Raw genomic sequence first — 22,934 nt, 5'->3', positions numbered from 1 at the left:
TCTGGAAGAGGTCTGACCCACGAGATGGCTTTGCTGGGTTTTGACTCGCTCGCTCCTCCGGAAGCTTTGCTCTGAATGTGCGGTTCTTTTCCTAGAGACTCACTGCTGTGACAAGCAAACTTTTGCTCTTGTACCTGTACCACATATTGGCTGTTAAAGCAGCTCAGTCTTCTGCGGCGAGGCCGGCTACCTTCCCCTTTGAGTGGGCTATGAGAAAATAAGCTTTGAATGGTGTGTGAAAACAGCCTCTTCCTTGTGATTAAAGAAACAGCTGCTTTGTGGCTTCTCATTTTTATTTCAGACTTTTAAAATGGAACTTAAAATGCCTGGTTGTGCAAATGTCTATTTGAAAAAGTAAATATTAATGGTGACTCGATTTATGTAAAGAGTCTATTGCATGTAGAGATACTTTGGAGATTACTGTGTTTTAATTTTCCTTTAAAAGTTAACGGTAAATAAAATCATCATTTTCAGAGGAAATAGCTCATCTTTTATCTTCAACTGCATAAAGAGCCAGACTAAACTGCAAAATAAAATCTCAGCTGCTATAAACCCATAAAAATATGTACGTTTTACAACAATATATCTGTCTGAAACATGGCACGGGCGGTTTCCAGTTGAAGAAGATGCCATGCGAAGGAACAGAAAGTCTGGAAAGCCTAATGAAAGGGGACAGCCTGGTTTTACACAGTCTGGCAGAAGGATAGCACTGTCCTGAGATTAGGGGATTGAGCAAAAAGCCGGCGTGCAGAATTGCGGGTTTTTATATAATGGCTTTAGTCAATATCCTTTAGGACCCAGTGGAAATGTTTGGTGAGGGAAACTTCGTGAGTAATGGCCAATCGTTAAGCGGGGATGAGGGAAAAGCTTTGAGTGAGAAGCCCCCGAAAGCCTGTCGAGAGCATCACGTCGAGAAAGCAACATTTCTACCACCCATTGCTGACCAACATGCGACGCCGGAATTAGAGTTGATTCAATGTTTAAACCCAGGGGGACTTGTACTGCAGGAGGTCACTGGAGTGCAGAGAGCCCGGCTCCTATTTCCAGCAGGATGCCTTATTTTGCAAAACTCCTTTTATTCATCTTTTGCTTAGTTCTTCTTGTGGAAAGCAGAAAGCACAGGAGGAGGAGGTGGACAAGCCAGCTGGAGGTGCAGAGGGCAAGGTAAGGGCTGTTAAAACACACGGGTTTCTCCTCCTGGAGCGTACAAATACATAGACAGAAAAATCTGCCTTGTCAGTGTCTTTGTGTATATTGTATATGCAAACAGCTTTATAGATAATGTTTTTTGAATAGTGCCTGATACTATATTCAGTTAGAACTGTAAATGGCAACATTTAATGATAACTAACTGTTAATGAGGCAGGTTTTGTAGAGAGGTTGTCTACAGCAGCTTGGTAAAAATATTTTTAGCCCTATAAGTGAATTACAGAAAGAATTCAGAGAAGTTGCAATTAATAGAGATGTTCAAATCTGCATGTTGTTCTGGCACTGTTTGAAGGGCAGGTTATTTACTCTGCTTGCTGGAATGTCTGTGCTACTTATATTCACGTGAAATTACATGTTATTTTCTAACAGTTTGAGGTGGGGGTGTTGGGTAGCATGCACGGTATTAATTAATAACATAAATCCCTGGAGGTTACTCAGGGATTCTAAAATTAAAAATAAATTTTGAAGAAATACAGGGAAACTTCACAAAAAAACAGATTTTGAAGTCAAGAAAAGGCACAATAAAGAGTTAAAGGTCTTAGTAAAGTTTATTAGATTTACTGTTGCTGAGATTTGACCAGAGGTTTACGTTAGAAAAGATAATCTTCCAAACCTGTCAGACAGTCCAAAGTATGTTATCCTTTTTTGTAGCTATGTCATCCAGTGGCAATTATATCTTACAAGATTTCTCATTGTTTGAAGGGCTCAAAAATAAAATTGGGTTAATCCATCTTATTAAATGGCCTCACTGTGGCTGTAAACCTTCATCTTTTCATTTATGTTGTTGGGGTTCTTGGTTTAACACTCAGTGCTTCTCCAGGGAGTGTTGTTACTTGAACATTGTACAAAGAAATGCAATGCAATTGAAAGCAAGGAATACCTAATGTGCTCTCAGATTTATACCACTTATTGGAAAGTATAGTAGCATATGCTTTTAGTGACATAAATGTTATAAAGCTGAAGCAGCTAGGGCCTGATTCTGAAATCCTGAAGCCAACTGAAGTTTTCCCACTGATTTCCACAGAATCTCCGTTATTTCATTTAACTCGGAAAATTTTTCCAAGTCTATTTCTGGGAAATATGGGAGATTCAAAAGGAGCATTTTCTTGCAAACTGTTCTCGTGTAGTAGAGATTATCTTCTCTGGAGCAATAAAATAGTATAAATCCTTCTTTTAAACATGACTTTGCCTCAAAGTAGTGACATTCTCTGGGTTAAAAGTTATTTGAATGTTTTGTACTTCATTTAAACGTTGTGAAAATAATTTACAATTTCTACAGTGCTGTTACTTTTTTTGAAGCCGTGATAAGAGTGGAGTTCAAAGCACTGCTGAAATTATTTATATAAATGAGTTTACTGTAAAGAATAAAGCGATACTGTTTGGTTTCCTGTGGAATAATGATTTTAATGAACAGTTTTCCAGCCAGGTAGAACCTCTGGAACTATATGCCTTTTATATATATATATATACACACATACACAGACACGCACACACACATTTCCTATGCATTGTACTTGTTTAAAAGTATATAAAATCAAGTTTTAGGGACTATCAAATGTGAATGATGTTTTAAACACAGAGAATTCTGCAATACTGAAAAAAAAAAAAGTGTATGGAGCTGTGACATTTTAAATTTCCTGTTATGTAGAAAAATATAATTGACTCTAAACTAGGGATGAATAGTGGGCACTTGTAGTAAAAGGAAATTAAAACCGGTTCCTATGCTGGTTTGTAATCATGCAAGAGAAATGAAAACAGTGTTCTTTTCAATAATTTATTCACATGTTCTGCTTAGTATTGCTTTTGCTGACTTATCATAAAAAATGCAGTAAATTTTACGGTAAATGTATTAGTCAAGAAAATCTATTCCTGTGTTTGGAAATTTACATTTGATAAGTTTGATATTTTGTGTCCTTTAAGGCAATACATCAGCTCAACCTACAGATCTTTATGTTGATTTCATGAAGGTAGCTTGGGTTGTGCAAGTGCAGAACGTCTTCACTTCTGTCGTTCGTTACTTGGACATTGTATAGAGGTTCTTACCCACGGAGCTCTGAGGGATTGGGGTAACCGGTCCTGCAGGCGCCGAGGCAGCTCTCTGCCAAGTCTATGCAGAGAAGCGGAGCCTGTGCCTTCATGGAAAAGGAAAATGCTAAAGCCAAGTGAGGGCTGTGGCGTTGGGAACCCAAATTAAGAAATGCCAGGTTAAGGGTTGCCTGTGCATCCTTAACTACTCCCCTTGATTTATGTTAATTAAAGATTGCAACACATCCAGTTGTGGATGCCCCATCTCTGGAGGTGTTCAAGGCCAGGTTGGATGGGGCTTTGAGCAACCTGGTCTAGTGGGAGGTGTCCCTGCCCATGGCAGGGGGGTTGGACTAGATGATCTTTAAGATCCCTTCTGACCTAAACCATTCTATGATTTTTTCCGAGTGGTACCTCACTCAGCACGCTGAATGGATAACACTTGCTTCATTAGAAACTGCGCCGTGTTTAATTTTCCCTTACTCCTGTATCTCCCACCTCATCGATAATGCAACTCTTCTATGAATTGAGTTAGGACTTACAGAAGCAACTGCCTCTGTGTAGCATTGCTGTGACCATTGCCTGGTGCAGCTTCGTGTTATGCTCTGGAGAGCCTGGGCTTTGCATAGGAAACTGGTGTGTGCTCGCTGAGCAACAGCCTCTGGCTCGGTATGTCAATGGTAGGTTTTTTACATTTTTCCAGTAATACAGTCTCTGTCATTTATATTGCAAAACTGGGAGAAAGATATTGGTGACACCTGTTTCTATGAAGTTGAGAGCGTTCTTGCTGATGTGCAAGCTGACAAATGGTGCACGAAACCAAGGGCTCAAAACTAGCAGAATTGTTGGTTAAAATACTTTATGTTTCATTCTGTTTGAAGAAATCAAGTGATAAATGAATGGCAAAGTAAAACTTTTTGTCGGAGTTACCTGGGTGACTGCTGGGCAGGGGATGTCGGCCCTGGCCTTACCTATGCACCAGGGAATAAATTTCCAGGTGGGAAGAAAGGACTGGTGCTGAAGGAGAGGGTGGAAGTGTGGAAGGGTGCAGGTGTATGCGTCGGATGGGCCATGGTCTGTGCTGCTGCGTTGCAAGCCGGGATTTTCCGGAGAGATGTGTACACGGTCCAGGCTACTGCTGCCGGGGCACGTCAAACTTGTGGTGCATCGTACTGACTGTACGATGCGTGCGTATGTGTGCTTGTAGCTTCCTCAGAGCATCAGCCTTACTGTAAGTGCCAAGCAAGTGCTGTTGGCCTGGCCAACCCTGGGGTTCTCACACAGCTTGGGGTACTCCTCAGTAGCTCTGCAGTGACTGCGTCTCAGGAATCGCAAACAAATGCCAGCGGTGCTCGCAGGCTATCCAGCTGGGCAGAATTTCCACACAGAAAAAGAGAAACTCTAAAAACCAGTGCTTTTGTTTAATATTTATTGCTCTATAAAAATTGCTTGATAATGCTTCTGGTAATGTTTATTGCTCTGCATAAATTGTCCTAGAAGCGAAGGCTCACGAAACATTTGCCATCTCGATTGTGCCGGTGAATGCTGTGTTTCCAGTGGCCTCTGCCTGTCCCGCTCCGAGTCTCTGAGCCTATTCCTCTCTCCTGCCAGCTGTGTGAAACCTCTTGCTTTAACCAGCAGTCACACTGTGCTTTTAAAATAGAAGTGGCTTTGAGCTTCTGTTAACACTTTCTGCCAAGGTTTTTTGGAAGTGGTCAGTGATTTGGAGTATCTCATTAGAGATGTAATTTTCAGGGGATACTATGTGCCAGCCTTAGGTTGGGACCCAGAAGCAGAAGACAACCATCAGGGCATGGCAGCACAAGGCTCAGCACACAGACTCTTTTTCCAAACAGCAGGACACAGGGGTTAGTATCACAGAATCACAGAGTGGTCAGGGTTGGAAGGGACCTCTGGAGATCATCCAGTCCAACCCCCCCACCAGAGCAGGGTCACCTACAACAGGTTGCGCAGGACGGTGTCCAGGCGGGTTTTGAATGTCTCCAGTGTGGGAGACCCCACAACCTCTCTGGGCAGCCTGTTCCAGTGGTCTGCCACCCTCAAAGTAAAGAAGTTCCTCCTCATGTTAAAATGCAACGTCCTATGTTCAAGTTTGGGCCCGTTGCCTCTTGTCCTATCACTGGGCACCACTGAAAGAAGACTGTTCCCATCCCCCTGGCACCTTCCCTTCAAGTATTTATAAGCATTAATAAGATCTCCCCTCAGTCTCCTTTTCTCTAGACTAAAAAGACCCAAGTACCCCGGTCTTTCCTCGTAAGAAAGATGCTCCAGTCCCCCAAACATCTCTGTAGCCCTTTGCTGTACTTTGCTGATCCCCTGCTGAAACAGCTGTGGCTGGCAGGTGTGCTCCATCCGTTGCCTTGCAGGGCTGCATTTTTTTTCCTCCAACTTCTGACCAGGTGCTGCAGACATGTCTTCTGGCCTGTGGTGGTTTCTCAGAAAATTGGGTATTTGTAAGTGACTCAGTGGTTAAAATGTTGCGAACTGCTTTTTACAGGCACGTTGCTTGCCTGCGTTTCAAGTCAGGCATTTAAGGCATTGCACAGCCTGTAGTTGTGCAAGGTTTGATGTCTCCTGAGATATTTTTTTTTCGCCAACACTGAGGCATCACAGCAGGGCCAAGCAGCAGTGTGAAACAAAAGCAGGGAGAGACGTGCACACATGCAAATGGCGACAGCAGATGTGGGAAGTGAACCTTATGCCTTATCTTGGCTGCATGCTCCACGTCTTCGTGTCTGTCACTATGACTTCTCTGCTGTTGCTAATGTTGCCCCCTCTGACTTTGTAGTAGTTTTGTAGTTGTCAGTGTAGGCTGTGAGATGTTTAGGGCCTCCACGCTGCTTCCTCACCAGCCTGCGTGCATTCAGCACTGTCTCTTCAGCAGTTGTGGCTCCTTCTGCCTCTTCAGCAGAGCAGCAGCCTCTGGTCCCCTTTGCTAGACCTGTTACCTTCTGGTGATGTTACTGCTGTTGGCTTTGGGCTGGACAGATGGATGGATGTAGGAAGAGGCAAGGAGTGCAGGGTTTGGGGTACACTTGCTAAATAAGTGGTTCCATTTATTGCTGTGAAGAACAAATGTATTCTCCATTCATCTTTAATAAGCTGAAAACATGAACAACCATGGAACAGGTTGTTTTTTTTTTTCTGGTTAAAAACCATAATTTATAAAAACCGAGCAAAAATGGGGGGTCCTAAGCAACAGGTGATAAGGTGTATTTGGTATATGACCATGAAATATTCCTAATCTGTGTGATAACAGTGATCGTGTGCATCCTCTGAGTTTGTGTCCATCGTTTCCCAGAGTCTGATTATTTTATTTTTTTTTTCTAGAAATCTGGCAAGGAAAGTCACTTTCCTTTCTTTCCTGCTGCAGGCATAAAACCACAGACATGTCAGTGTGGAGCATGTTACAGCCAGAGGAAGAGCAACAGAGTCTCTCTCCCCTGAGGCTCTGGGAACAATAGGGACTGGTGTGGGCACCCATGTAAACCAGGATAGACCTGTCTTCTTGTGGAGCTACCAGGGCCTCTTGGTCAACTGGGACTTGTCAAGCCCTTGAAATGGTGGCCCTAACAGGCAATGGAAGGGGACCTCCCCAGAATCAAGGACCTGGAGGTTCACAGGCTTGTCAGAAAATTCCTGGTCATATCTGATCCCATGTGATCTGTGTACATTAATATTAAAGATACACATCTATGTGGGATACATTCATAGAGTAATGGCAAAAACAGATTTGGAATGCTCTTCTAGGAGCAAGTTAATTGTTACGGTAGTCATAAGCTGTGTGTTACTTCACTTTCTCTTTTTCATTTATCTTCTTGGGCACCTTTGCAGCAGTCGTATACTTTGCTGGTTAGAAAAGCAGGAGGTTTTGAACATTTCTTGGTGCTAGGTTTACGCAGTGTGCACCTCCTCCAGCTTGCTGTGGCTGCTACGTGAAGTAAATGACACCTTCAACTAATGCGTTTTGGGTTTTTCCTCCAAAGAATATAGTGAAGTGTGGTAAGATTTTCACTGAAACTGTAGAAGTATTTTCCAAATCCCAATAGGAAATGGGATAAAAGCAGCCAATGTCCCATGACTGTGAGATACCATCTTCTTGTGACCAAAGTCAATGCTGAATTCTCCAGAGGGAGGTGCAGAAACCTCCCGGACCCTGGTTGCCGGCAGCTGCACCACGCTCCGGCCGGGGATCACGTGTCCTTTCAGGCTCACCACTGAGCCATTGCCTTATGCCCTACAGCATGAGGACCATTTCCAATTTTATAAGTTCTTTATCTTGCTCTGGAAAGGTCTGAATGTCTGCATAGATACCCACTGCTTTTTTCAGTCCTGCTGAGCTGTTATCTGTGATTTCTTATGCCATCAGAATTTAATTTTCTTTGATATATTTGGCACTATAAAAAAAGATCTATCTTATGCAATTGAGAACAATTCTGACTAAAAGTGGCTGGAAAGCAAAATATAAAAAACTTAAGGGCAATAACAGAGAAGCCTTTACAGAAACTTAATGTGATACCTGTCCCCTTCTCTCCTCTGTAAACAGCAACAAGTTGTCACAAAAGACAGTTTTACCAAAATCATCCCACGTGAGCAAAGTGTAAATAGCAATACAATTATATGTGAAAAACACGGCAAAAAAAGAGATGCGTGGCTTTAAATGAATAGTGGTGAATTGCAGAAAGTACATAAAGCTGAAAGGAACCCTGGCAAATCTGTGATCAGAACTGCTAAAGACCATAAGTACATCAGGGAGGATTTACAAGGTACTGGTGATCAGATTGTCAGTAAAGGCTCCCGATGGGAAGGAGTGGTCAGTGCATCCCTCAGCTCTGCAAAGGCACTGGCGGCTGTATTCACCTTTGCTGCAGATAATGACATAATTCCTATGCCAAAGAGTGGTGGGGGTGGCATTGGAAACCTGCTGGAGAGGATCAGAAGATACCAGCAAAGGATGTTTTCATGCACTGTTATAAAGAATGGGGTTTTTTTTCAAACAGACTTGGTCTTGCTTTTGGATTAAATTGGCAAAAATAGCTGTTATACATTTCAAAGGCTGTGTAGACTGCCTGTCATTAAAAATAGCTCCATACAGAAATCTTTCTAAATGGAGTAAATTGATTAAAAATTAAATGACAGACCTCTTATCTGTAAATTTGGAATTGTCTGTCATGTACCTGAAGGACTGGACATGAACTGATGACTAAATTCTGGCTATTAAATGCAACCCCTGGCTCAGGAAGTTCCTGAAAACCTCTGTTTTCTCCCTAAGGCAGCAGCGGTGTCCCCCACCAGCCCCGCCAAGCCTCCCCAGCCACAGACCTGTTCTTAGCAGCTCTCTTGTGTGCTATTTGCTGTTTGGTGATTTTTAAATTAATTGATCAGAGCCTGGCGTTTCAGTGAGGCTGTGCCATCTACTTACAAGATGGCACTGTAATACTGTCAGTGTTTTCCGTACTATTCCCTCTTACAGCGTGCAATCCATAGTTTTATTGGATTTTTAATTTGAACCCCCCCCCCCCGCCCCCCCCCTTCGAGTAAAGAAATTTGATTGAACATTCATTGGCACTTAGGCTTTTCCCTCATGGGTGAAGCCAAGCAGACACAGCAAGATAATTCTTCTCCACTTCCAGCATTTCGGGAGCAGAGGCACCACTGCAGACTGCGAAGCACAGCGCTTTGTCAGCAGCCCCGACCTGTGCAAAGAAACACAACCTCCCCCTGCAGCCAGCAGTTATAAGCTAAACTTTTGCCTGCAACCATTCCCCTTACTGGCTGTGCTTGGGTTTATCCTCCTGCTTTTTTTAGGTGACGGTTAATGCAGCCGTGTTGGGAGCGCGCCTGCTCCAGCTGGCTCTTTTTTACAGCCAGCAGGGAGAGAGATGCTCTGACATCCCCATTTAAACAGGAGCCCAAAGTGAGGGGAGGGAGATCCAAATTTTCCTACGTAGCATGTGCCCTGGAGCACAAGGGCTTATACTTCAAAACATCCATTTAATACAACTTCTTAAATTCTGTTGCTTCTTTTTCACCTCCTTATTAAAGTAAGCAGGTTACCCATGTCAGCAGCTATCAATGCCCCTCAGCTTTTGTCATTTCTTTTCTGAATTGAACGCTCTGATGGGAAACTTCTCTTCTGATTTGCAATTTATGCTCCCTTTGCTCATACTCATCATGGTTTGTGTTTTAATGACCCTAAAGCACATCCATGGCCCTTCCACAGCCACACTTACGTGTGTGATGACGATTTTCTAAGCTCTGAATGTTTGATCAAGATTTTATGCCTAATTCACCCTCATTTTTGTATCTACTAGAATAGTCCCTTTATTTTTCCTCCAAGATTTTTGCTCTTTACTGTCAGTAATATTTCTCCCACACAGGCAAATGAATCCAAACTGTTTTGAATAAAATTCTTTCTGTTTATTATTATTCTTTTTAGTAATTTGCTGCCAAACAGCTAATTGCAGCAGTATTTACAACTTTGTCAGTTCTTATGCTCAAAGGGGTTGGGGAATCTTAATGGTCCAAGTCTTCCTTCCTGCACCGCAGGGGAATGCCAGGCATGCTGATCTGGATTTTCTTCTGAAAGTCCATGCAGTATCTGTCTGTCTGCTGTTTAGTTACCCACATATGCCATTTTAGTGATGTTCTTACACTTTCCTCAGGGGTTTGTTGTCATCCTTGTTCTGCTGTTATGTATCTATCTCTCAAATAAAAGGTTAGGACTTTTTCCCCCTTAACATTCAGAAAAGTGAAGGATTGCAGATCTTGCTGATTTCTTTAAATAAAACACCTCTTTCCTTTTCTGCTGTGGAGGGAAATGGGTGATTTTGTCATTGTTAAAAGTCAAAAGGCAAAGGGAGTCCACACAAACTGCTGGTACTCAACTGATGTTCCTGGCCCAGATAGTCTCAGAATAGCGTATGACATTGCGTGACCATCGTCGGAAAGAGCTTTCCCATGATCAAGTCACCTTGGTCACCAGCCAAGTCCTGGCTGGGTAACATGTAGGGCAGAGTCGATTGCTTCTCCTGTTGCCTGCTCTGTCACATTTGCTGCATCCCTGCTCCTCTGTGAGATGCTGTGCTCTCGACCTCGTGCCGCCCCGGGAACTGCGGTGTACAAGGTGGAGAGAACACCATGTCCACCTTGGAGCTGTCTGAGATGGCAGGACTGCCTGTAGCGGGGGCCAGGTGGAGAGGAAGCGCTAGGGCTGCCATGTTGCTGTATGCCACGGTGCTGGCAGCAACACCACTTCCCTCTGTGGGGCTGTGCCCACAAAGCTGCTGCTCCTGCGGCTCTGATATTGGGCAGGCACAAGTCGGCTGCAAAGTGCCACTCAGGCCACAGAGATGTCAGACCAATGCTGCTGTTGTCTTTTGCAGTCACATCTATAAGAAGAACCATGACGTGACCAAAACTTGGAAAGGAAAGACGGAGCAGCTTCTCAGGGTTGATGATCATGACTTCACCATGCGGCCGGCTTTTGGAGGTGAGAATAAAACAGTTCTCTTGATTTCATCCTCATCCAATTAAAAGTTACCTAATTAACCATGTAATTAAAAAAAAAAAAGCCTCTGGCCAGACGTGCACCAGTGTGAAGGGAAAGACTTGGCTGGTTTCAGGAGACATTCAAAGCAATTCAGAGAGCCTTCATCCTCACCTCATAGTCCTCTGTGCAGCTCCTACAGTCCTCCCTGTTGCTGAAGTTGGCTCATTTTTTGGCCAGTGCTCCCCAGAGCTCAGAACAGACCCTCCCGGTAAGTATTTCACTGTTGAGAAGATGAGCAAGCTGCAGGTTTTAATGTTCAGTTGTAGTTGTGATGTTGCAATGATCTTATTAGCTGATGTGATCAAATTGCAAAGTAAAGAACTCATCAGGTGGAACACATCCCATCCTTGCTAGGAGATAATGGAATGTTTTTGTCCAGATAAAATCTTGTCTTGAACTCTCTAAAGCAACCAAAAGAGCAGGAGGGGAGGCTCTTCACTTCTGTCTTCTGTTGTATCCAGTCACAGGAACATGCTCACCTGTTCTTTCTAAGCTCACTGCTGCAGAGGTAAAAGAATACTTGAATAAAAAACGTGCTGGTATACCAGCATGGAAATCCCTCTTCTTAGATCCGTAACAAGCAAATCCCTTCAGAGCTAAGGACAGAGTTTTCTGCAGCTTTTGCTGAATGAATAATACTGCATCCTTTGTCAATAGGCCTTCTAGGATGAAGTGCAACATCTCCCTGTCCAGTAGGTCACAGGGGTATTTTGCATTTTACACCTAGTCCATAGAACAGAGGTCCTCTGACCTGCCCTCTCTTGGCATGGCTGGAAAGATGTTTCTCGTCCCGCAGTGCAGATGTGTTGATCTGACAGCACAGCGCTGTCCCCGTGCTCACAATTTATGTATCTCCAAACGCCAGAGTCCAAAATGTGTCATCACCAGTGTTCCCTCCATCCTCCTTGTAATTTACTAACAAGTTGCAGTCCAGCCTGCCCATTGGAGGTAACTCTTGATAACTTGATCTGCTATTTCTAAGCTTGAAGAGTTTGCCTCAAATTGTCCTGTGGGTGGAACACAGGCAAATCTTCCTGGGGTTGGTGTGAGCACATCTGACAAGCCCAGGCATGAAGCTGACATTCAGGGCTGAAGTCTGGGAGCTGGCTCTGGAGGCAGAGGGCATGCCAGCTCCTCTTTGAACCAGCTGTAAAAGTGATGCTGAATCAGCTGCCCTTGGGCCCCTCACCTGCTCCAGGTGGGAATCTCCTTGACAGTGACACTGCTGCTCCACCCTCTGGTTAGGGAAAGGGAGATTATGAATTATTGCTAGTATTTCCTCTCCTGACATGTTGTTTCTTTTGGAAGGTACGACTTTCAGCAGGGTGGATTTAGGAAGGAGCCTGACCCCTGAAAGATGAGAAGACCAGGGAGCCGTGAGATTGGTGTCATGGACTGACCTAAATCCTCTTGGCTCCAGGAGGAGATGGTCACTGTGAAGATTGTCCAGCCAGACACCTCATTGGCTCACTCTCCCGTTTGTTTATTTATTTACTGGTCTCGGTTTTCTTTACCTGACTTTTTAGGCTTCTATTTTCCATTCTTCTGCTCTGTCTGCAAAGCTTGCATCTGTCGTGTGTTGGCTGGATGTCCACGGCCTTCAGTCTGGTTTCGTTGTGTTGGCACGCTGCTCTGTCATGGATACTGGTGATCGTGTGCCATCCCACATGGCTTGTCCATCACAGCAGTGCTTTATCACAGAATCACACAACGGTTTGGGTTGGAAAGGACCTTAAAGATCATCTGGTTCCATGGGCAGGGACATCTTTCTCTAGGTCAGGTTGCTCACAGCTCTATCCAACCTGACCTCGAACGCTTCCAATGATGGGATCAATATTTCATTGATTTTGATCAACACTTCATTGATTTGTGTCACTAGATTGTATGTTGTCTTCTGAAGGGGGATAGGAGGTTGCATGGTTTCACACATGTGAAGGTGGATTGCTGATTTGGTGTGCTTCATCTTTCCTAACAGAAGACTAGATGCTAAGAAGTAGATATTACGCTCTGTTTAGTGCGTTCAATGAAGTATACATACATCCCTAAATATCACGTATGCCCTGTACTGCTATAAGCTCAGAGGGTCCCCCCCCTACTTCCCATCCTGTAGATCCTCTGTCCTTCTCCTCTTCCCTCCCGAGGGCCTTAACAGAGAGCAGTGTGGAAAGCTCCTGTGGCTGCTTCCGAAACAGCAACTTTTTCTTGACTTTATTCTTCTCTTATGTTCAGATAGGAACCACTGTCCTATAATAATCTGGCTGCAAATACATTTTCCTTTGACCATTTTCACTCCTTACTGCAAGCCTGCTGCCTGTGCTGGAATTGTTCCTTTTGTCTCAGAGAAGAGAAAATGGTGTTTCTGGTGCTGAAGATCATCCCTGCTCGCCTCCAATCATGTCGGGAGGTGATCTTGCTCATTCCGGTGGCTATCCTGGAGCAAACAAGAGGGAAGAAGCAAAATGTAGAGTCAGATTTAGATTTGAAAGCACACAGGACCACAGGTTGGTAGCTGCTAGGGCAGACACAGTATGCATCGTCTACAGTTGCAGGCACTGAGTGGACAGGACCATGCCCAGCTTGCACATTACGGCAGTGGAAAGGAGGAAAATCCCAAATGCTTGCCTTTTGCCAGCTCATGAGACAGCAGTCACCACTAAACTAATCTCACTGAGGGTTGCCATCCAAGGCATATTTCATCATATTAAAATGCAAGGGAATAGAACAAGCAGTGAAAAATAGTCAGCTCAGAGACTGAGTGCAGCTACAGTGTTCTTATTTGTCTTGGTGACTCTAGGTTGAATAGAGTTGGTTTTAACAGTAAATGGGTTTCCCAGCCAGTGAAGTTGGTGACAAACTCTGCTGGTCCCAAAGGGAAGGGATCAAGCTTTCCCTTCAGTGAGCAAAAATCAGTGTCAGCGTCAGAGAGGGAATCTTACTAGTCTTCTAGGTAGCAGAGAAAAGCCTCAAAGCATATGCATCAAAACCTTAGAAACCCAAATCATTAAAGATTGGGGTGCCATGTTGGGTTTTCAGATTTTTTTTTTTTTTTAAGCCAACCTCAGTTTTTGCAGTTTGGCTGATGAATTCTGAATGTCTGATGTGGACAGACTGGAAGCGCCACTCTCTCCTTGGTGCCACCATTCTGGCCAAAAGACCTGCTGGCTCCTGGGGTTGATGGGGTGGGATGCCAGGACTTCTCTGGGAAGACATTTGGACTCCTTCCCTTGACTCAGTTGGAGATAGCTGGGGAGCCACTGTGATGTTTCACCCCCTAGTTGGATGTATGTCAGGGACATGGTGCCTGTGCTTTTTGGGGAAGCTGAGGGGTTTTGTTCTGTTGTGCTGATGGTTTAGGTTTTGATGTCCAGTGTCACCACTGTGCAGTATTTCTGTAAACAGACCAAATTTTTGCTACTTTTGTCAATGTCACAGAGCCCATGAGGAACATCTTTGTGCACAGTTCCCACCAAGTCGATACACATAGTTACATAGTTACTCTTCCAGTGCTAATATAGCTGCATTTCAATCTCTTTCTTGTCTTGCTTTCCTATGCTACCTCCCATCACAGGCGTTAAGATACTGCTAGAGCCTAAAAACTTGGAGTAACATTTATAAAATTGAGAAATATCCTAACAGACTTTGGTGAGAAGTTGACTTTTTTGTAAAGGAAAAACATGGTGTTTCAGTAATTTTTGCTCAAAACCTCCTTATCTTGCAGAGATACCTGGGGCAAAGGTGGGGTGTTCAGAAAGCTGCACTAAAGTTGCATATGATATGGAACAAAACATGGCAACAGCTTTGTTGAGGCTCCAGCCTTGGAAAGCATGATTCATATGCACGGAGATAGCTCGGGTGCTACAGGTTCTTGCACAGCTGCTGAATTATGCAGCGTATTTTTAGTGACAGATGATAAGCCTGATGGAAAAAAAAAAAACCGGAAAGGAAAGAAAACAAAAGCCTGGTAAGAGGCGATCTTTATATTTTTCTTCTGTAATGTTATTTGTCGGGCAGTCACAGTGATTTGCGATGCCCTGTGAGTCCTTCCAGTTTTTTGCTGTGGGAATGCCAGTCAAACTGATGTCATCTGACCTGCGAAGGATAAAAAGGCTTTTGTACTGCTGAAGCAGAGTAGAGGAGCCTGTGGGACGCATGTGACTGGTCACTGCCCCAAGACCCTCTCTGGTTTGTGAGAGCAGCTCCAGGACCATGGTCTAATGGAGAGTCCAGCTCCATGGCATTGCATTGGCTCTGTGATGTTATGGTGTGGGTGGGAAAGGCAACTCATCTCTGGAAAACATAAATAATGTCATAAGGAGATTGTGAGTGACACTAGACTATAAAGAAACCCAGTACTGTAAAAGTGATGGTTCTCAAGCTTGGTGGAATAATGGGCAGCTGTTAACCTTCAGCATGTTTGGTGGACTAGTCTAAAACTTTAAGCTAAAAAGGGGATGAGCTCTGTAGCTGCTTTATTGTGGCCACGATGACTCTTGCTGGTCTGCAGGGGACGGTTAGCAACCTGCCAGCCCAACGCAGCTGTGACCACTGGACAGAGCGGGCTGGGGTTATGCAAGGTGAAATGGAAGGAAAACATTAGAGAAAGGTGAAGGGTTTTTTTCAAGTAAAAGTGTCTTTGTAAAAAGCAAGTGAGCAAGCAAATGTTGTGTAAGTTGTGTTATTAACAGCCCAATAAGCACAGTTGTCTTGCCTGCTCTCAGCACATTAGAGACAGACTATTGACTACGGTGGTAAGGACAAAGATTTTTGCTTTGCTGATGTTCAAAGTAGCCTACATAAGCTAAAATAGACTGCGTTTGTTTTGACCCTTAGGGAGTTGTCTCCATGTCAGTGACCTTGTTCTAGCTAGCAGATGTTCAGGTATTATTTACAAATATTAATATTTAAAGATTATGAAAATGTTTGTTTTGCTGCCTTCCTTAAACATCCATTTTAAGCATTTCATCTCTGACATCTCATATTTTACAGGGAGCCTGTGAATAAGCAGCTTTAGCTGATACCTAAAATAGCTGTATCTTCTTTGCTGAGGAACAACCTAATGCTGTACTTTTATTATATTTCTTCATAGCCTAATAGCCTAACGTCAGCTGGTCCTCATTGCCCTTTCTGGGCAGTATTTTTGTCAGGATGGATGAATGGTGGGGTCAACGAAGCATAAGTAGTTCACTTAGGGTTAGTATCAAGGGCTTCTCCCTTGATCACCAGCCCTCAGTGAGATGCAGAGGAATGACACTCTCTGCAGTCAGGTGGCAGCCGAGGAGTGTATCCTGGTGGTGGTTACCTGGAATTTGCCCACACCTAAGAGGTCCCAAACATATATACATTCATTATAAAAATACATATCTATACACACACACATACATGCAGAAACACTGAAGACTGTTTTGCAGCTTGCAGACATGGGGTCTCATACGGGCGTTTGCGAGCCTCTCTGGGTGTGCACAAAATATCTGGCAGCAAAGAAGTCTGAAACCTGCTTGTTTGCTATGTAGATATTTTTATCTCAGGGCCTACGTCTGCCTCACTCCCTCAAAGACAGATGAGGGGACAGAGAGACTGTCTCGGAGAAAAACAATGAGCCTTTGAAATTGCTGCCAAACAGAAAAATTAAAGAGATGTCACAAAGCTTTAGTCTCAGAGCTGGAATGGAAAACTGGCTCCAGGCATTTTCACGGTAGCACGCGCTTCCCTATCTTTCAAAGCCTGGTGCAGTGTTAAAAAATATAAACCATGTTTGTATTCAGTCCCTGTTTCTGACTGGGAACTGACTCGCCCTTCGCAGCTTTCCTGGCTGCTCCTCAGTGGGTGGTTTTAGGTGCTGAGACGTGCCGGGATGCAACAGGCTTTAATGCTGGGCACCTTCTGAAGTCATTTCTGAACAGGACTTGCGGAAACTAGAGCCACGAGGATGATCCGAGGGCTGGAGCACCTCTCCTATGAGAAGAGGCTGAGAGAGTTGGGGCTGTTCAGCCTGGAGAAGAGAAGGCTCCGGGGAGATCTTATTGTGGCCTTCCAGTACCTAAAGGGGGCCTACAGGAGAGCTGGGGAAGGACTTTTTACTAGGGCATGTAGTGATAGGACGAGGGGGAATGGCTTTAAATGGGACGAGGGCAGGTTTAGATTAAACTTTAGGAAGAAATTTTTCACTGTAAGGGTTGTAAGGCACTGGAACAGGTTGCCCAGAGAGGTCGTTGAGGCCCCATCCCTGGAGGTGTTTAAGGCCAGGCTGGACATGGCCTTGGGCAACCTGGTCTAGTGGGAGGGGTCCCTGTCTATGGCAGGGGGGGTGGGACTCAATGATCTTCAAGGTCCTTTCCAACCTAACCCATTCTATGATTCTATGAAACCTTCTGGGTTCCCTGGAGTGGTTAGCCACAGACCAGATCTCCCATTCAACCTGGGACAAAGTTTAGTATTCAAACTGGAGTTTTTGCCAGGTGAAACAAGCCACAAGGTCTTCATGGTGTCACAACCCACCCAAAATGGAGACTTGTTGTGTCCGTCTATTCTACTTGTACAACCACTGAATGCAGATGCGATGTAAGGCTTCTCTAAAGGTAATCAGTACAGCATCTTTTCTATATGCAGCATCTAACTCAAATGTGTAATGGCTTTCACCGAAGAGCAGATCACAAGACAGAGAAGCTCACTGCAGAGGAAAGAGAAATGACGGATCACTCTCACCGCTGATTCTCAGGACACTGGGTTGTGAATTTGGAGAAGGAATAAAGACCTATAAAGCCACAAACACCTTGACGGGCTGGTCCCTGAGTATCTTTTTAATACCCAAGTTTGATTGAGGCAAAACCACTGACATGCAAGAATTTACAGAAATAAGATGTTGCTGATGCAGTTTCAGAAGGTGGTACCTTTGCAGTGAGGAGGTGCGAGGGTGCTTTATCGTATCACTTGTAAATCCTATGCAGAAACTGTGGGGCTAATGGGTACTGACCAATACAAGAGAGAAAGTAGAAGCGCTCCCATCAGCCTCAGATTGTGCTTCATGTCAATTAAATCCTCTCTCAACCTGCAAATATAAATATATCCCTCAAAATGAAAAACTCCTACTTTCCATTTTCAATATTTATATCATCAAATTTGCTAATGACTCTGCGAGCGTCTTGAGCTTACTGTGCTGTGTCTGAGATGCAAGGGCAATAGTTTAGTGATAAGTTCGTTTCTGTGTTTGAAGTGGAAGTCTGTGGCTTTTATGAAGTTTTTAAAGAGTCCAGGTTTTGCTTTCTGGTTGTATCAGTCCTGCTTAATTAGGTTTTGTGTTCTGCAAGATACTGCTGTGGACAGTGATGGAGATAATGGATGTTGACATGTATGCTGTTTCTGGAAGAAATGCTTCAGTTGAAGGTTATACAATTTCTCTCTAGACCTTGATCTATAAATACTTGAGCTCATGTTTAATATGAATAATTCCATGAATTTGGCTGACACTTTTCAGACACCCGAAAGTATGAGCTGAAAAGCTTTGCTGGCCTGCAGTCTCTGAGCAAAGCAGCACTGCTTCCTCTTCTCAGCCAAATCCACAGCTTTCACATGGATCCATTTGGCTTCCCATCCAGCAGTGAACAACCTCGAGAGGAGCCTGAGCTTTGAGATTTCTCCATTGTTACAGTATTCAGTTTTTTTCCTTCCTTCTGTAGTTCCTCTCTCTGAAGAAAAAATGAATATTGATAAAATATTGTTTATGCCAAAGTAAAGCTAGTTGATGAGGGCTTTTTTACATTTAATGCTATAATCTAAGTTACTTGTCCTCTACCTGCTCAGTGTGTCAGATATCATCCCAGCTGTTCTTTTCCCTTCCCATTCCCACCTCCATCATCTTCTGCTCCCTCTCAATAAAGAGATTTTTTCCTGTTTGCTCATCCCTAGTGGCATTTCATGGGGAATTTGGCAAAACATCTGGAGTCCCAGTGGCTGAACAGTTTAGTTTCTAGAGGAACAGGATTAAAAATCTAGCAGTTCCCAACTGACTCCAAGAATTAGTAAGACCAAAGATCTCTTGACAACTTTCTGTGACTGATCAACAGCCGTTTAATTCAATGGTATATGCTGTAGACAAGATGACCTTTAAGGAAACCCAGGGTTTGTTTCTGTTGTTTAAAGAGGGCATTTTTTTACAGGGCTTCAGTTTTGCTTCAGACACTGCATGCATTTACAATGTAGCTCGCATCAAGTGCCTTGGCCAAGCTGCATCTTAGTAGAAGTTTTGAAGAGTGATGGGCCAAGTGAATATGCAATTACCATTAGCAGTTATGCACATTGCCTAAAGCAGGACTTGGAGATTGTTGGATTCCAGCCACTCGCTACCAGGTAGCAATGTTTGGGCTGGTCCCACTGGCCCTTCACCCACTCTCCCCTGCTCTGCCCAACCTCTTGTCCAAGCCTCCTCCAAAGGGTCTCAGTGTCTCAACGTGCCCTCATTCCCGTTCATGTGCTTTCTCATTGACTCAGCCCCAGGTGCTGAATGAGGAGCAGGGAGAAGGGAAAAGCAGTGATTGCTCCTGCTGATTGTAGTAGGATTTTGCCTGGGAAAGGCAGGGTAAATATTTCCACTGATAAGTAAATTTTACAGTCTCATCTTCACACTGTCTGTATTAAGAACTTCATGTTTAAGTCCAGAGTTCAAGGGATTTCTCCCTCTCTATATTATACTCAGTGTTTTATCATCCCTCAAATTCATGATTAACTGCAGAAAAGAAAAAAAGTAAAAGCATTTTCAGGGATTTACAAGACACCTAACCCAACCTCAGGCCTCTTCTTTCCAAGACTTTCAAGACCGTCCAGCTTTACACTGAACGCCTTTTATTTTGGGTTTAATAAAGCTTCATGGCAGCTCCAGACTGAACCTTAGACTTTGTCCTTGCAATGAGGTACCTGCTGGTTATCTGGGAGCCAAACTGAGTGTTTGGTGCAGGAACATAAAATATGATGTCCGTACTCTTTTCTTTTTCATCTTCAAGACCAGATAGAGAAGGAATAGGAGAGAGGGACAAATACTAATTTGGCAGTGATCTTCTGTTTGTGGTTTTGTTTTTTTTGTGTTTCGGTTTTGGTTTGGTTTTTTTTGTTTTTGTTTTTTTTTTTTAATCTCTGATTAGTGTTCAGACAAGCGTGGAAATTGCAGCAGTAAATAGAATTTGGATGGCTTTTGATTTCCTGAATCAAGGCTAAATTAAGCATTCACACACAGAGTGTGTCTCTTGCAGTCTGGAAGTTGAGGGGGGCTGCCCAGCATGTGCTGGGCACGCAGCCCCTCGGCACCAGCGAGACCCAGTGGGAAGTACCACGGCCGACTGCTGCCTTCCTCTTCTGGCACAACCTGATTGCGCTGTGAAGCCGTCCTGGCAGAGACCGTGTCTTCTCTGTTAGCACTGTGCCTACCACGACATGGCTGTCTGGAAGCACTGTGGGCCCTACTGCAATGTCAACAGCTGCGTGTGACAACAAATAATATTAGTTACAAATGCTTTCTCTGGCAAGAGCCAGAGGCAGTGCTGAGGCCAGCCTTGTGCCTTCCCTGACGTTGGCTGTGTTGGACCATGGAGCCTTTCTGAAGTGATTTACTCTGAGCATTGAGCCTTGCTCTAGGAGAGGCCTAAGTCAAGTGTCACAAACGCAATGACACTGAAGAGCTATTAGATATTTAAAAACATTAGGAATAGGTAAGTATTTGAATCATTCCCCAGGCTCTTCTTGACCACCATGAGGTATCTGAGCAAAGAAATGCTAATTGGCTACCAACAGGGCACTGCTTATCAGCAGGCTTGTGTTGTCTCCCTATTGATTATACTGCACATCAAAATGCTTGTTATCACCAAAGATACAGTGCCTTTTGCTACCTTGTTTAAAAAAAACAAAGCATGTTTTACTGGGCTGAAGGAATGTCATATAGAAATTCTTTCTCATGGTGTTGTTTTTAACCTTTGTCTACTCGATGTCCTAAGTAATTAAAGAGAGTAGAAGGAAGTGTGGCTGCAACCAAGGCGTAAACTCAGAGTGATTTCAGATTGAAAAGGACCGCATTAAAATACTGTATGTAACACAGGCAGGGTATGTCATGAGATGTAGCATCACTTGTTAGGTCAACTGAAAGAACCATAAGTAACAAGCCACCTCCTTAAAAACAGCACTCTATAAGCTAATTTGCTTGTTCAATCTTGTCATATTCCACAACTACTCAACTGATGAGGACAAAGGGGAGCAGAATACTGCAAAGCCATAGCCACGGTATTTCCACTTCAGGAAGCCACTATTTCCTCTGGTCAAACCAGAAGATGATGCATTTGTGGGGTGACAGAAGGGCCACGTGCTTGTCATTGTCTGCTGGATGCTGGATTGCGCATTAGGAAGGAGACATCTGCCTTGGACATCAGCAATGTGTACTCCCATGGCAAGGAGCCAGTCAAAAGAAAGGATGCATGGCAAAGGTGACAAGGAAAAGATATTTGTGATTTTGCCATGGATTTGCCTCTCTTTGATGAGTTACAATGGTCTGAGAAGGAATCTACTGGCTGATGAATAGTTGCATCCTGTGGCCAGATCAGTAGGAACCAACCATGTTTCCTGGCCTGGCAGGCAGGGGCTGGATCATGAGGAGTTGAGCTGGTACTACCAAAAGCAACGGGCTCTCTGATCTGCCGTCCTCCTCCCCTCCTGTCTCCTCTGGCCCCTGTGACGAACTTGGCCACCTGACAGGTCTTTCTCTGGGCTGAGTCAAGTCACTGATTTGGAAGAAAATAGTCCAATTGCTGCTGACGCTGCTGTTGGTTTTGTCTGGGTTAATTTTCTGTGGGTCAGTGGGCTGAACAGTCTTACAGAAGGTCCCATTGTAAGCTCAGTCTACTCCTCTATGCAACTTCACCCTTTGCTGAAAGTTATTCCCTGTGTAATTTGGGGAGGGAGCTGAGGACTGTTCTCACCTGCTGAATGAGCATACCTGTGTTGTGAAGCCCTGTGTGCAAGAGGAAAAAAATCTTTAGCACTTCTCAGCCCCATTGCTGGATGCAGTTGTGGCAGCATGTCTGCATTTCATCAGTGGGTGCAGACTGGGGCTTTGTGGGTTTTCTCAGCTTCAGGGAATACCCGGGAGAAGGGGAACTGAACACCAACAGGGTGAGAATTTCCTTGGCCTCCTTAGAGTACATAAGCAACTGAAAGGGAACAAGATGGGTTCATGTTGTTGGAGTGAAAAATCTTACTGAGGTCTCTGGTCTCCTGAGAAACATGCCCATGCTGATGAACTGGAGTATCTCCCCCAGTAAATCTTCCCTTTGGCTTGGACAGACACCACCAAGACACAAACAGGAGTGAACAAATGTTTGCTGGCATTTTTTTTAAGCATGAAGTGCACAGCTGTGTGTCTGAATGTGATGTGTAGGTGTCTGTAAGCATCTAGGAGTCATCTAAAAGTGCCGGGTTAGCCACGTTTCAGCTTCATCGCTGGGGGCAACAGTCACTTAAATTGGAATTGATGGTGCCGAGGAGCCTGGTCCTGCTCCACAGTGCTCGCTTCAGAGTGCCTGTACCCAGCACAACCACTGATGGACAGCATGAGTACAACAGGCTGGAGCTGTGCGTGCAGAAGGGGGACAGTAACTCTCAGCACTCTCTGATGTATTTCGGTGAGGCTGGCTTATCAAAGCCAGTAGCTCTGAGGAGAAGGATTTGGGGGTCCTGGTAGATAGTAAATTGTCAATGAGCCAGCAATGTGCCCTTGCTGCCAAAAAGGCCAATGGAATCCTGGGCTGCATATGGAAGAGTGTGTCCAGTAGGTCGAGGGAGGTCATTCTCCCCCTTTACTCGGCACTGGTGAGGCCACAACTGGAATACTGTGTCCAGTTTTGGGCTCCCCAGTTCAAGAGGGACAGGGAACTGCTGGAGAGAGTCCAGCGAAGGGCAACCAAGATGATTGAGGGATTGGAGCATCTCCCTTACGAGGAAAGGCTGAGAGAGCTGGGACTCTTTAGCCTGGAGAAGAGAAGGCTGAGGGGAGACCTTATTATTGCTTACAAATATCTAAAGGGTGGGTTGAAGGAGGATGGAGCCACACTCTTCTTGGTGGTTCCCAGTGACAGGACCAGGGTCAATGGGGGAC

The 22,934-nt window shown here is 44.4% G+C and overlaps 1 protein-coding gene across 1 annotated transcript in view; it reads left to right on the top strand.

Annotated features, from left to right (window-relative positions):
- The first annotated feature begins 1,048 nt into the window (after positions 1-1,048).
- The window catches only part of GABRR2 (gamma-aminobutyric acid (GABA) A receptor, rho 2), a 40,817-nt gene continuing 18,931 nt past the window's right edge, over positions 1,049-22,934 (top strand). Inside the window, exons 1-2 of the mRNA XM_009887502.1 lie at positions 1,049-1,164; positions 10,641-10,747. Coding sequence (XP_009885804.1) covers positions 1,052-1,164; positions 10,641-10,747 — 220 coding nt within the window. The 5' untranslated portion in view covers positions 1,049-1,051. The remainder of the gene's footprint in view (positions 1,165-10,640; positions 10,748-22,934) is intronic.

The sequence above is a fragment of the Charadrius vociferus genome, unplaced genomic scaffold (assembly GCF_000708025.1).
Source record: "Charadrius vociferus isolate BGI_N301 unplaced genomic scaffold, ASM70802v2 scaffold185, whole genome shotgun sequence".
NCBI classification, from domain to species: Eukaryota; Metazoa; Chordata; class Aves; order Charadriiformes; family Charadriidae; genus Charadrius; species Charadrius vociferus.
The sequence above is the reverse complement of the archived record's forward strand: the minus strand, read 5'-3'. Positions and strand labels throughout refer to the sequence as shown.